This window comes from Canis aureus, chromosome 16 (genome assembly GCF_053574225.1).
Source record: "Canis aureus isolate CA01 chromosome 16, VMU_Caureus_v.1.0, whole genome shotgun sequence".
In the NCBI taxonomy this organism is placed as follows: domain Eukaryota; kingdom Metazoa; phylum Chordata; class Mammalia; order Carnivora; family Canidae; genus Canis; species Canis aureus.
The window spans coordinates 506,340-519,449 of record NC_135626.1 but is presented as its reverse complement, the minus strand read 5'-3'; the positions used below and the strand labels follow the sequence as shown (position 1 = coordinate 519,449).

The following is a 13,110-nucleotide window of genomic DNA, read 5'->3' as shown; positions in this document are numbered from 1 at the left end:
GGCTCTGCCACTGTTACGTGGCCTTGAGCAAGTCACCAGTTTCTTTGTTTTTTACAAAGAGAGAGAGAGAGAGAGGAGAGAGAATTCCTTCCTGGCCTGACCGGGCTCTGTGGCTATTTGGAATCACTCTCCTTATACCAGCTGGTCCCAGCTAAAGCAAGATGAGTCCTGCTCCTCGTGGCTATAATTTTGTATTCCTACATCTCTCTCCTTCCTTACTTTGCCTACTAAACAAAAGTCTCCCCATGTTAACTGTTTTGAGTTTTCCCAAAGACAATAATTGTCGTGGAAAGATCACAGACTTCTTGAATCTGATCAACTCAGTTTCAAATAACTTTACTAGTGATCAGCTGTGTTACTTTGGCCCTAAGACCCCCCCTCTCTGAGCTTCTCTTTCCCTGCAGGATTGTCGTGAGAATTTGATAGATCATGGCTGTGCAACTCGTAGCCAGGATACGTGTTCCACCAATGGTCGTTTAGAGGAAACTTTTCTTCCAAGTTAAAATAATTTTGTTTCTACAGGAGAAGCTGGTTTACCTGGCAATCTGTCAGCAATATATCCATTTTGAATAATCTTCTTCTAGTTCATAAATGCCACAGTAATCGAGCTTCTCAATAGTATTTTGTAAAATATTTATTGATACTCCACTCTGCTGCATACTGGGAACAGTGACTAAAATAAAGTGTGGTCTTTATCCTCAACAAACACGTAATTAAGTGGGAGGGACGAAACAATAAATAATAATAATAGCCCATTGTGGGATGCCTGCATGGCTCAGTGGTTGAGCATCTGCCTTTGGCTCATGTCGTGATCCCGGGGTCCTGCAATCGGGCCCTGCATCGGGCTCCCTGCTCAGCTGGGAGTCTGCTCCTCACTTCCCCTGCGAATGCTCTCTTGCTCTCCTTCTGCTCACTCTCTTTCATTCAAATAAGTAAAGCCAGTATTTTTTTTAAAGATTATTTGTTTATTTATTTATTTATTCATGAGAGACACAGAGAGAGAGGCAGAGACACAGGCAGAGGGAGAAGCAGGCTCCATGCAGGGAGCCCTATGTGGGACTCGATCCCAGGACACCAGGATCACACCCTGGGCTGAAGGCGGCGCTAAACCACTGAGCCACCGGGGCTGCCCAAGTAAAGCCTTTAAAAAGAAAATAATCAAGTTGTTTCCTTCTAAAGCCCTGCAGTGACTCCTGTCACTTCAGAACATTGTCCCAACCCCCTTATAATGATATTCAGACCCTTCCTTTCTGGACCCCACCTCCTACCCAGCCATGGTCTTCTTCCATCCCCTTTCTCACATCCTTCCCTTATTTACTGTAGACACGGGCTCTGGAATGTCACTGTCTGTGCTTAAATCCTGGCTTCACGTCCCATTGGCTGTGTGACTTTTGACAAGTTAATTAACATCTCTGGGCCTTCATTTCCTTAACTGTAAAATAGGGTTGTGGAGGATTAAATGAGATGATACATGTAAAGTGCTTGGCCCCATGCCTGACCCATGAGTGCCTGGTAGGTGTGTGTGCAACTTGTTATCTGGCCTCGGCAGAGCTCACTGGTGAGACTTCCTGCGCACTCTCCACCGCTCTCTGTTCTCCAGCCATTGGAACTGTCTGCAGTAGCCCAGATAGATCCTGCTTTCTTCCGCTTTCACAACCCCCACTGCTGCAGCGCGATACCTGCTCGGTTCTTACTGTTGGCGGCACCTGTCTATCTCCCGCTCTGCCCCTTCCTGTCTGGCCCTTTGTAACCTAGCTGCAGACTGCCTCCTCCTCAGCTGACTCCGAGATCACCTAGATCACGCCGGGACTAGGGGTTTGCCCTGTGGGTAAGGCTCAGTCTGCCCAGGCTGGAAGGGGATGTCCCTGCATGCATGCACTTTGTGATGTGGGCTCATCTTCCAGAAGCTTCGTTTTACCTGTGCCTGCAATGCCAAGGGTCTTGGGTGCTGATATTGAATGCAAATGCACCTGAGTGACAGAAGACCACTCTAACTGGCTTTGACCTCCCCAGGATTGCAGACACAGTATTTCCTCAGAAGCTGTCCTCTGAGTCTCCCCTCACTGCTAATAATGTTTTGTGCCTCAGTGTTCCAGCTGCTGAATTTCTCTCTCAAAGTATTTTAGCTTTGCTTCCCCCAGATGCCCAGCCGCCTTTCTCAAGTGCATCATAAATCTCCAGTCCAGGTCTCATGCTCTTGTAGATCCTCCCGATGCACTCATCACAGCAGTGCAGTGTGAACTCTCTACTAATTAATGTCGCTTGTGTGTTTGTGACACAGCCTTCAACTGTGGTAATGTCAAGCTAAGCCATTGTTCAGACCCTGTTAGTTGGCAGAAGCCAGGGACCTTAATGTGACCTCTTTATTTTATAGATGAGTACAACAAAGCCCTGGAAGTTACATGACTTTCCCAAGGTCACACAGTCAGAAATTTCCTGTCTAAACTGGGGCTAGAGGGATCCCTGGGTGGCGCAGCGGTTTGGCGCCTGCCTTTGGCCCAGGGCGCGATCCTGGAGACCCGGGATTGAATCCCACATCGGGCTCCTGGTGCATGGAGCCTGCTTCTCCCTCTGCCTGTGTCTCTGCCTCTCTCTCTCTCTGTGAGACTATCATAAATAAAAAAAAAAAAAAATTAAACTGGGGCTAGAGTTCACATTTTCTGTTTTTTTACTTTGTTTTATTTCTAACTCACCAAAAGCTACTTAGTTTCTTTTTTTTATTAAAAAAATTTTAAGGGTGCCTGGGTGGCTCAGTCGGTTGAACCTCCGCCTTTGGCTCAGGTCATGATCCTGGGGTCCTGGGATCAAGTCCTGTATCGGGCCCCGTGCTCAGTGAGGTGAGGAATCTGCTTCTTCCCCTTCTCATGCTCTCTCTCTCTCTCATATAAATAAATACATAAAATCTTAAAAAATTCTTTTTAAACTTAAAAACTTATGGTAAAATATGCCTAACTTCCCATCCTCACCATTTTTAGGTATATCGTTCAGCAGCATCAAATACATTCACATTGTGGGGACAGCATCACCATCATCCATCTCCAGAACTCTGGTCCTCTGCACCCCTCAAACACTAGCCCTCTGTTTCTCCCTCCCCGTAGCCTCTGGTAACCACTCTACTTGTTGTCTACGAATTCTGACACCTCTAAGTGCTTCATAGAAGTGCGACCATTCAGCGTTTGTCCTTTTGTGTGGCAGCTTATTTCACTTCACATAAAGTCCTCAAGGTCCATCCGCCGTAGCAGGTGTCAGAACTTCCTTCCTTTCTGTGGCTGAATAAACTTCTATTGTGTGTGTATAGCACATTTGGTTTATCCACTCATATGTTGATGGACACTCAGGCTGCTCCCACTTTTTGCCTATTGAGTCATGCTGCTATGAACATGGACGTAGAAGCACCTGTCCACCAAGAAGCATTCCTTACATACATCGAGAGACACTTGCTGCTGCCTACCGTTGCTACTCGTTTCTCCCCACCACCCCTCCCCCTCAATGGAAAGTTTGGAAAATACAAAACAAGCACAGTGAAGACTGGAAAAGTCACGGATATTTTTGTGGTATATATTTACAGGATTTCTTATTCATGCTGCACATGAATTTTAAAGTTTTATACCTACTAAGAGAGAATTTTAGCAGAGAGTCCCAACTGTATAGAGTGAGAACACTTGAAATGTATTTAAGAAACAGAGAGCCTGAACAGTGACTGTGACCTTGGCCAACCCTGGCCTTTTAGAGATGAGTTCATTCTAAGTATGACCTTACTTTACCTGACAGCCTAGAGGGGGAGCTCTTTGTAGCTTTTCTTTAAGATCAGGTTAGTACTCGTCCTGTCAAGTGCCCAGTCACCCCCACCCCCCCGACCTCCTCCCCTTCCACCACCCCTAGTTCGTTTCCCAGAGTTAGCAGTCTTTACGTTCTGTCTCCCTTTCTGATATTTCCCACACATTTCTTCTCCCTTCCCTTCTATTCCCTTTCACTATTATTTATATTCCCCAAATGAATGAGACCATATAATGTTTGAGCACTGGGTGTTATTCTGTATGTTGGCAAATTGAACACCAATAAAAAAATAAATTTATTATTAAAAAATAAAATAAAAAGCAAATACAAAACCATACAAAACAAAACACACAAAAAAAGACCCGGTTAGTAGAGTGGGTTACTGCGAAGAATCTGAATTTTGAATGGGGGTCTTTCCCGGTCACATTTCTCAAATATCCACTAGAGGGCAGTAAAAGACATAAATTTTTCAATAGACCAGGCCAGGGCCAAGCCGTTAGGCCACGCCGCATCATCCGCATCCCTTTCAGCCATCCGTGCAGTTACAAGATAATGGATTTCATGTCCAACAGCAGCTTTGGGTTAAGCTGGAGGGACCCGCAGCTGTAGCCTACGTGCAGGTCCTCCTCCCGTTCAGGCTGACATCAGTACATAAAACTTCATTCGATATGTTGGTCCCAGATTGTACTTTTATTTTGTCCACCTAAGTTCAGTGATTCTCAAGCAGAGTGAGCGTCAGACTCACCCCTCATGCTTTTTCCAAGATAAACATGCCCAGGTCTCATCCCAGATCCATTAAATCAGAATATCTGGGGCTGGAGTTTGGTGACACAGACTATATTTTTATCCTGGTCCATGAGTTCATGCTAAGAAGTATGCGTCCATTCTTAACTTTAATGACTGGGGGGAAACGGTCACTCTTGAGTAAAACCTCAGAGGAGAGGTGAATATGAATTCTGGAAAATCCCTTTTGAAAATAGAGGTCACTGATGGATCTGGTGGCCATGGGGCTCTGAGGATTTCCCATAGATTGTACCTATATTATAACAAGCCAGGAACCTGAGCAGAAGCTCTGGAACTGGGGAAAGTCCTGGCAAACTCAGCATCTGTGGTTACAGCTCCAAGACGGCCATGCTCAGGGCCCAGACTCCTTAGTCTGTGGACTACACCAGCTCAGTCTGCCATAGTGAGAGAATCTCCCCTATAGTATTCAGAGAAAAGAGGCCTTTAAAAAAAAAAAAAAGCAAAAAGAGGCCTTTAATTTTATCTTATGAGAGGAAAATGGGTATAGAGAACCTGCAGCAAGATCAGACGACCTCAGTTCTCATCCGATCCATCCCACCAGCCAGTTAGGGGACCCCGGGCAGGTCATGTCACCTGTCTGAGCCTCAGCTTCCTAGTTTGAATTACGCGAGGACCGGGGAGCGTCGAGCTCCGAGGATCCTTCCAAATCTAAAATTTCAGTCATCCTATTAGTATTAATAATTATGATTTGTATGGTCCTACCCTGGCAAAGAGCAGAAGAAATATTCAGTAATGCAATGAATGACAGAGACTATTGACCATGCGGTTTAATTTATTTAAGGCATATACACTTAATTCAAAGGAGAAAATACTGCTCCCCGTAACATATTGAACTGTTAGTATCTTCAGCATAGTAAAAGCTTTCCAGAGGGAAAAATTATCCATCAGTGCAATCTTGACATTTTTCACTCCCTGATCCATAACTGTCATCTCTCCAGCATGCTTATATTTACTGTGAAGGGCCAACGTAGAAATGCTTTGGATGCATATTAAATAACTACATAAACGGTCAAGGTCACAGTTGCCAGGAAGGCTCAGCGGAGGGCCCTGGGAGGCTTGCATTGATCTCTGGTGAACTTCCATTCTCGAATCCTGCTGACAAGGGGAAAACAATTGATGTGGACCATTATTAAGGTTTTAAGTGTTTCTCCATTGTTAAAGATCTTTTACAAGCCCCGAGTAACCGATAGCGCCCATGGAATTGGCAAAAACTTCACTGAGAAATACAGGCTGACCAGAGAGATAAGTAAAAGGCAGAGCGCGGATGCCCTGGGCCGAGCTGCCACAGCAAAGGTGGAGGGCCAGGAGCAAGTGCAGTGTGGAGGCTTCCTCCTCCTCCTCCTCCTCCTCCTCCTCCTCCTCCTCCTCGGCCTCCCAGGTATGGCCCCAGTTAGAGAGCTCACATCACAAGCTGCAGAGAGACTGGCTCTCTCTTTCACATCCACCTCCTCCTCCGTATTTCCTCCAGCTTCCCTGTCCCCTCTCCTGCCATTTGGCCCATACGCTCCCCTTCTCCCTCCTCACCATTATCATATCATCGTTAGTTAAATGTCTTGCCTGTTGTTAAATCTCATAACTGACAAAGACCTGGGACTTGGACCTAGCTCCTATGACCATAGATCCACTGCACCCTCGGTCCCCCTCCTGGTGGACAAAATTAAGGGCAGTCCTTAGGCCACTATCTCAGTATCTAGTACAGTGTTATCTGCCTCATGCTCCTTCCTTGAAGACTCACATGGGCAGAGCTCACTTGGTCGTTCACTCACCAAATGTTTGCTGAGGTCCTACTCTGTCTTGGGGGTCCAGAGAGGAAAAGAATATAACGCTAACTATTTTTTTCCCCCACCAGGTTCGAATGGTGAAAGATGGTGACCCCTCCTGGAAGCCCACTTTTATTGTGAAACCCGACGGTGGTTGTCAGGGTGATGGAATCTACCTCATTAAAGACCCCAGTGACATTCGCCTGGCAGGGACCCTTCAGAGCAGGCCAGCGGTGGTCCAGGAATACATTTGCAAACCTCTTCTTATCGACAAGCTCAAGTTTGATATTCGTCTGTATGTCTTACTCAAGTCCTTAGACCCCTTAGAGATTTACATAGCCAAAGACGGACTCTCTAGATTTTGTACAGAGCCATATCAGGAGCCCAGCCCCAAAAATCTACACCACGTCTTTATGCACTTAACCAACTATTCACTGAACATCCATAGTGGTAACTTTGTCCATTCGGACAGCACTAGCACGGGCAGCAAAAGGACTTTTTCTAGCATTCTTTGTAGGTTGTCTTCCAAAGGTGTTGACATCAAGAAAGTCTGGTCTGATATCATCTCCTTGGTGATTAAGACTGTCATTGCCCTGACTCCAGAGCTCAAAGTTTTCTACCAGTCGGACATCCCTGCAGGGAGGCCGGGGCCCACATGCTTCCAGGTAACCATTGCCAATCTCAGCCTGAGTTTCCAAACTTCACGGGGCCTGTAGAGGACTCCCTGGCTGCCTGTGGGACGAGGGGTGGGGACGGGGTGGTCAGAGGTGGGCAGGTGGTTGCTGGTGTGACCTTTGGTGTTAAACCTGGGTCTGACTGTCTATTTGCTAGCTGTGTGATCAGAGGCAAGTTACTTCCCCTTTCTCATGTGTAAAATGAAACTAACAGTACCTCCCTTCAAGGATTCTTGTAAGAATTAAATGAAATAACATATGTAAAGCACAGTGCTTGCCTATTTATTCATCCTTCCTTCCACCATTTTGTACCACCTGCTTAGTAGGGGCCAGGCACTGTCCAAGGTACTATGTAGAGAGTCAGGTCTCCTCTGGCTGAGGCATGGAGTTTGCTAATACAGGAGACAAATGATTTAAAAAGCACCTAGTATGAAGTATCACAAGTGCTAGAGTAGAATAAGAAATGTACCAGGCACTGTGACATCGTGGGACCATCTAACATTTTCTGGGTGGGACTGAAGATGGTCTGGGAAGACTCTGCGGCAGGAGTGGCAGTGGGACGAAGCGGGAGATTCTGGATAGGGCCGAGGAGACAGTGTTCTGAGGGGCACATGTTTGCAGCCCTAGGGGTAGGGAGGAATCCTACATTTTGAGGAGTTGAAAGAGGTTTGGTGTGATTGGAGGGTGGGGTTTGAGGCAGAGCTTCGAGGGAGATGAGGGAAGAGGAGGTGGGTCAAGTAGACAGGGGCCGAATCATGGAATGCTGAGAGCAGGCTCCCCCCCACACACACCCCCGCTAAAGGATGTTTGCAGGGGAATGGCATGCTCAGATGTGCATGGAAGGCTGAGGGCAAGGGTCCCCCCACCGGAGGATGTTTGCAAGGGAGTTGTGAGCTCAGATCTGCACTTAACAAAGAACAAACCAGTTGCAGGATGGAGAGCAGATTGGGCAAGGCTGGGAGCAGGGGGGTGACTAGCGAACCGATTGCTTTCATACAAACAAGAGGTGGTGTTCACTTGGATTAGGAAAATCTCTGTGTGGGTGGAGAGATGGATCTGAGAGTCACTAAGGAGGTGGAAAAGCTGGGCTGGTGACTGCGTGGGACTGAATGTAGTGGCAGGACAGGGGTAGCAAGGGACAAGGGAGAGCTGAGGCTGACTAACAGGTGGCTTAGGTACTTAGACGGATAAATACAAGTCCCAGGAAGGGGACCAGGCTTTTGTGAAGAAGGTCAGGAGTTGGAATTGCACATGTCCCCGAAGAGCCTATGCGACATCCAAGTAGAAAGTCTGAGGGGACAATTTGACGTTTGGGCCTGAGGTTCAGGAGCAAAGCCTGGGGCTGGGCTGGGACCTCATCAGCATTCAGATGATGACCGAAGCCAGGTGAGGCTGCCAGGGAGACGGATCCTCAGAAGATTCCTGGGGGTGCCACCATTTAGGTAAGGGGGAGGGAGATGGAGGAGGGACCAGCAAAGGGGGCTGACAAGAAAGGGCTTGGGGCATAGAGAGATGTCAGGAGAGGAAGCCCGCTAAGTGCCAGGGCAGATGTGCTTGGAGAAGAAGCAGGCAGGCTGGCCAAGGCCACTGAGCTGTCACATGAGACCAGAACTGAAATTTCCTGCTGTGCTTCATGATCAGTGAGGATAGTCTTCAAGGGAGAGGTGGGGCTGGGGCCACAGTGTGGTGGCCTGAGCCAGAGCTTGGGAGGGAAAGAAGTGGGAATGAAAAGTAGAGCGGTGAAGGTGGGGGGGAGGCTGGAGTCCAGGCACTCAGACACCTGGGCTCCTGCCACCAGGTAATCAGAGTGGAGAGCATATGGTGAGAAGGATTACCTCTGGGAGCCTCTCCATGTAATCTTTAAAATTACTTTGTGGAAGGTGAATATATATATATAAAACCACCATGTGTACGTAAGCTATGGAGCAGATCAACAAAATGGTCATCCCAAATGCCACCTCCGTATCCAAGACCGCCTGCGCACGCCCCATCCCATTTTCCTACACCCCACCCCCACCCCCAGGGTCATAGTATCAGGAATTTTATGTTTATCACTCCCCTGCTTTAAAAAAAAAATACTTTTATTGTGCACGAATGTATCCCTACCAGTATATTGTTTTGTTTTGCCTGGTTTTGAGCTTTATAAAAACACTACTATAAAGTACGTAGTTTTCTTCAACATTCTTTTCCCCTGCACACTGAGGTGGGTTGTCGGGACCAGATTCCTTTGCAACTGCTTTACATGCCAATATAAACACACACAATTTGTTTGGGTTGTTTCTCATCCTCCATCTAACACCATGGCAGGAGAGCAACAGGTAGCATGGGACAGAAGGGGCAGAAGAGGCAGTGGGGCAGCATCTCTAATGGATGGGCTGTTCATTCAACAGCAGAGGAAGACGCTGGTCCCGAGGTACAGGCTCCAAAAAAGAGAGGCTCCCCACTGGGGCTGGGCACTGGTCAGCAGGATTTCCAGGCAGGCTGGTGGGACCCTTTGGAGGGTGATTCAAGCAGTGATCAGTTCCAGGAAGGGACGGTTATCATTTAGAGATCTGTCCTTAGGCATTTGGACCCCAGGCTTTGGTCCCAGTTAGAATTTCCAGCTCAGCCATCAGGTAGGTAGAAAAGGTAAGTGGGTGGTGCAGAATTTAGAGAGAGGATCGGAGAAAACAAGTCCTATCCAAAGCCATCAAAAGGTTAGGACAAAGGAGACAGTTGCAATGTGGAGGCATCCAGGGGTCATCCCGGGGGACCATGTGGCCACATCTGTTTGACACTGACAGCTATTTTAGGAGTATCGTGTGGGCCCAGCATGCACAGCCAAGCCACAGAGGCCTGGCACAGTGAGCGTGCAGGGGGCAGGGCCGGGCCAGGGTGGTTGTTTTGCTGCTTGTCTTGCTGTGGACAGGCTGCATGGGGCAGCCACTGTGGGGGAACAAGGGGCCCAAGCTATGGGGAGCTGGAGAGTGGACAGGGAGGGAGCCACTGGGTTGGACAGATGACGTCTAGCAAATGAAACCACAGTCCCATGTCTGTTTTCCTTTGCTTGACCACACTAAGTGCTTCCAGGCCCGGGGTCAGGGAACGAGCAGTGGACTGCAAGTAACACCCCAAGGAGGAGCCCTTCCTCTTTGCAGCTGTGTGACCTTGGGCAAGTTTCTTCACCTCCCTGGGCCTCTGTTTCTTGCTCTGTGAATCACCACACTCACTTCCCTACCTGCCCTCTTAGGAGTAGCATGAGGTATCATAGGTGGAAAAGCTTTGACAAGGTACGAAATGTTAGATGCTCGAAATTTGGTTTACCATATATTTTGGATTCGCAGTGGTTGAGAAAATACTATTCCCCCCAGTCTTGGAGTCCTCTCTTTCTTTATTCTTACTACTTGGTTAAACACTTGTTAGTTTGAGTCTCGGGTACCTGAAGTAACTTGAAACCCAAAGATTTAGGGAGATGGTCTAGTCCTGCTATTGAGTTGCTGTGTGATCTTATAGAAGTCACTTAACTTCTCTGTGCCCATTTTCTCAGCCTCCTCACGGGGCTGTTGTCCATCCCACATGAGATAAAGAGTAGAAAGGGCTTTGCAAACTATAAGGTTCTGTGCGCATACAGAAAATGATTTCTCTGTCGTGAAGCCCCCTCCGCCTGCAGCCTGGGCCGGGCCCACGTTGCTCGCATTCCAGGACACGAGCCCTAGCTGGTGACGTTACATTTATCTTAAACATGTGATTGTGACCCCTTTCCAATCATAGCCACAATAAGTACTTGGGAAATTGTGGTGGCCCAGAGCAGTTGCTGGCTCTGCTCAGGCTGTAATCTGTTGCCTAGGAACGCGGCGGCCCTGTCATTGCAGCCCGGCCCCTGCCACCACGCAGCCAGCACCCTGTGACACATCCTCCAGGCAGTCTTCTTGAGGGCAGCAGTGTGACCCTGGCTTCAGCAGTCAGGTCCATGTGGGGGAAGATGATTCATGTGGCAGAAAAACACAAGCAGAGGAAAGGTTTCCAGCTCGGCTTTCAACCACGTTCTTTCTCAATTCCGTTGCTTGGTCTCTACCTTCCTTTAGCTCTGTGTCTCATTCCCTCCTTGGTTCGTGATCCTTTCCCTTGGATGTCTGGAGGAGACACCTTTCCTGAAGCCTAAGATGCTTCTCTTCTTTGCCTTTTTCATCTCCTGCTCCCCTGCTGCCCTGGACGTCCCATAGGAGGGAGATGAAGAAGCAGCCTTATGGCCACACAAGGGCTTGGGTTTCACTCTCAGGCAACCCCGGGTTGGGGCTGATACCGGTTCCTCCTTCCAGCCAGGTGAGCTGGTGAGCTGGCAAGTTAATCTCTCTTCACCTCAGTTTCCTTATCTGTCCTGCCACACAGAGCAGTTTCTGTCTCGTAGGCATAGGTTCTGTGCTCCCAAGCCAGCCCATTTGTTCTCTGTCTTGGCCTGGCATGCTCTTTCTCTTGTCTCACTGTTTTTTTTTTTTTTTTTTTTTTGGAATTCACTGCTTCCAAGGTGCTGCTTGAATTCCTCCTTCTCTGTAAAGCCTTCCTTGACCGCTTCTGATATATATATATATATATATATATATATATATATATATACTCTTTTCTCTCCTCTGTGGAATATTTCCTAGGCACGCACTGAGACAAGCCCCGAACTAGCTGTGGGCCAGGTGGTCATGGATAAGGCATGGCCCTTGTCCCAAAGAGGACGCAGGTTAGTGGGGAAGACTGGCACCTGGGGATCACATTTCCTTGTCATAAATGCTGGAGGAAGGCCTCTCCAGGATGCTGAGAGAGCACAGAGAAGGGAGTAATTAACTTGGCCTGACCTAGTCAAGGAGGGCTTCCCAGAGGAGGAGCCGTTTTAGCAGGAGCTTCAGGCATGGAGCAGAATTTGCCAAGCAGAAAGGGGTAGGCACCCCCACAGTGGCCTGCTTTGCTTTCCACCTTGCTTGGCAGCTGCTCCTGTGCCCCTCCCTCCCCTGAACCTTCGATGCTAGAGATTCCCAACACTCAGTGCATGGAAAGTTCTCTTATCTACAATCACTCCCTAAATTATCTCACTTAACCCCGTGGTATATCCAGCTGCCTCCTTTCATTTTCTACTCAGGTATCTAGTGGGCCTTTCACACTCAACATGTCCAAGATCAAACTCTTAATTTCCCTCCCAAACCTTGTCTCCCATTGTTTTCCTATTTCAGTAAACGCACAGTGTTTGATCAGTTATGCAAAGCAAACACCCAAGCCATCCTTTCCTCTTTTTCCCTCCTTCCTGGGTCAGCTACCAAAGCAACTCTTGCAAGTAGACTAAAATACATCCTAACCAGCTCCACTATTACCATCACAGTCTAGGCAGCCATCACCTTGCACTCATACCACCGCAATAGCCTCCTAATTGATGCCTTGTTTCCTATCCTTGCTGTCAATGGCTTATGTTTCTCATTGTAGCCAAAGTGATTCTGAAAACGTGTCAGATCCAATTACTTCCCTTGTGCAAATTCTCCAATGGCTTTCTCATTGCACTTAAAATCCTAGCTCCTTACTATGGCCTACAAGATGCTACATGATTGGGTCCTTGTCTTCCTATCTGATCTCATCTCTTACCACTCTTCCTCTTGCTCACTCTTTGCTGTTGTTCAAAAGTGACCTTGGTTCTTGCTGTTCCCTCTGCCTCGAATGCCTTCCTTAGCTCTTCAAATGACTTATCCGCTCTCTTCATTCAGTTCCTATTCATGCATCACCTCCTAAGACTCTTGCGTCTGGTCATGATGAAATAACAAATCTGGACTAAACGTCCTACTGAAAACAACTAAAGTACTGGACAAAACACATGAACTAAGTGGTTTCAGATTTTGGACAACAGGCAGCTCAGCACTGTGATCCCTGAGGAAGTGGGGAGTGGAACCGAGGTTGAGTCTTATGGCTGCCACAACTTTCTATTGGGAGCAATCTCCAGGACACAGACACAGGGAAGGGGAACCTAAACCAAGCCCCATGACCTCAATGAGCTGCAAAGATGGAGATCGAAGTTTGGGAAAGCTGAGGTGGCTGAAATTCTGTGGGCAGAATTCTGAAAAGAAGAGAAGTGAGCAGGAAAAGAG

The 13,110-nt window shown here is 47.8% G+C and overlaps 1 protein-coding gene and 1 long non-coding RNA gene across 11 annotated transcripts in view; one reads left to right on the top strand and one right to left on the bottom strand.

The window, feature by feature from the left end:
- Window positions 1-13,110, top strand: part of TTLL11 (tubulin tyrosine ligase like 11) — a 244,759-nt gene that overhangs the window by 95,470 nt on the left and 136,179 nt on the right. For 8 of the 9 annotated variants that reach the window (XM_077850531.1, XM_077850530.1, XM_077850529.1 and 5 more), the window contains one exon: window positions 6,431-7,006. In XM_077850531.1, coding sequence (XP_077706657.1) covers window positions 6,431-7,006 — 576 coding nt within the window. Of the gene's footprint in view, window positions 1-6,430; window positions 7,281-13,110 lie in introns of those variants that run through there. The other variant, XM_077850537.1, reaches the window with a different exon arrangement.
- On the bottom strand, window positions 5,336-6,496 carry LOC144285458 (uncharacterized). 2 transcript variants are annotated; one of them, XR_013353708.1, is made up of 2 exons: window positions 6,348-6,496; window positions 5,336-5,676 (listed from the first exon to the last, which is right to left on the bottom strand). It is a non-coding gene; the product is annotated as an uncharacterized LOC144285458 (long non-coding RNA). The 2 variants fall into 2 exon arrangements; XR_013353709.1 differs by having other exon boundaries at window positions 5,336-5,673.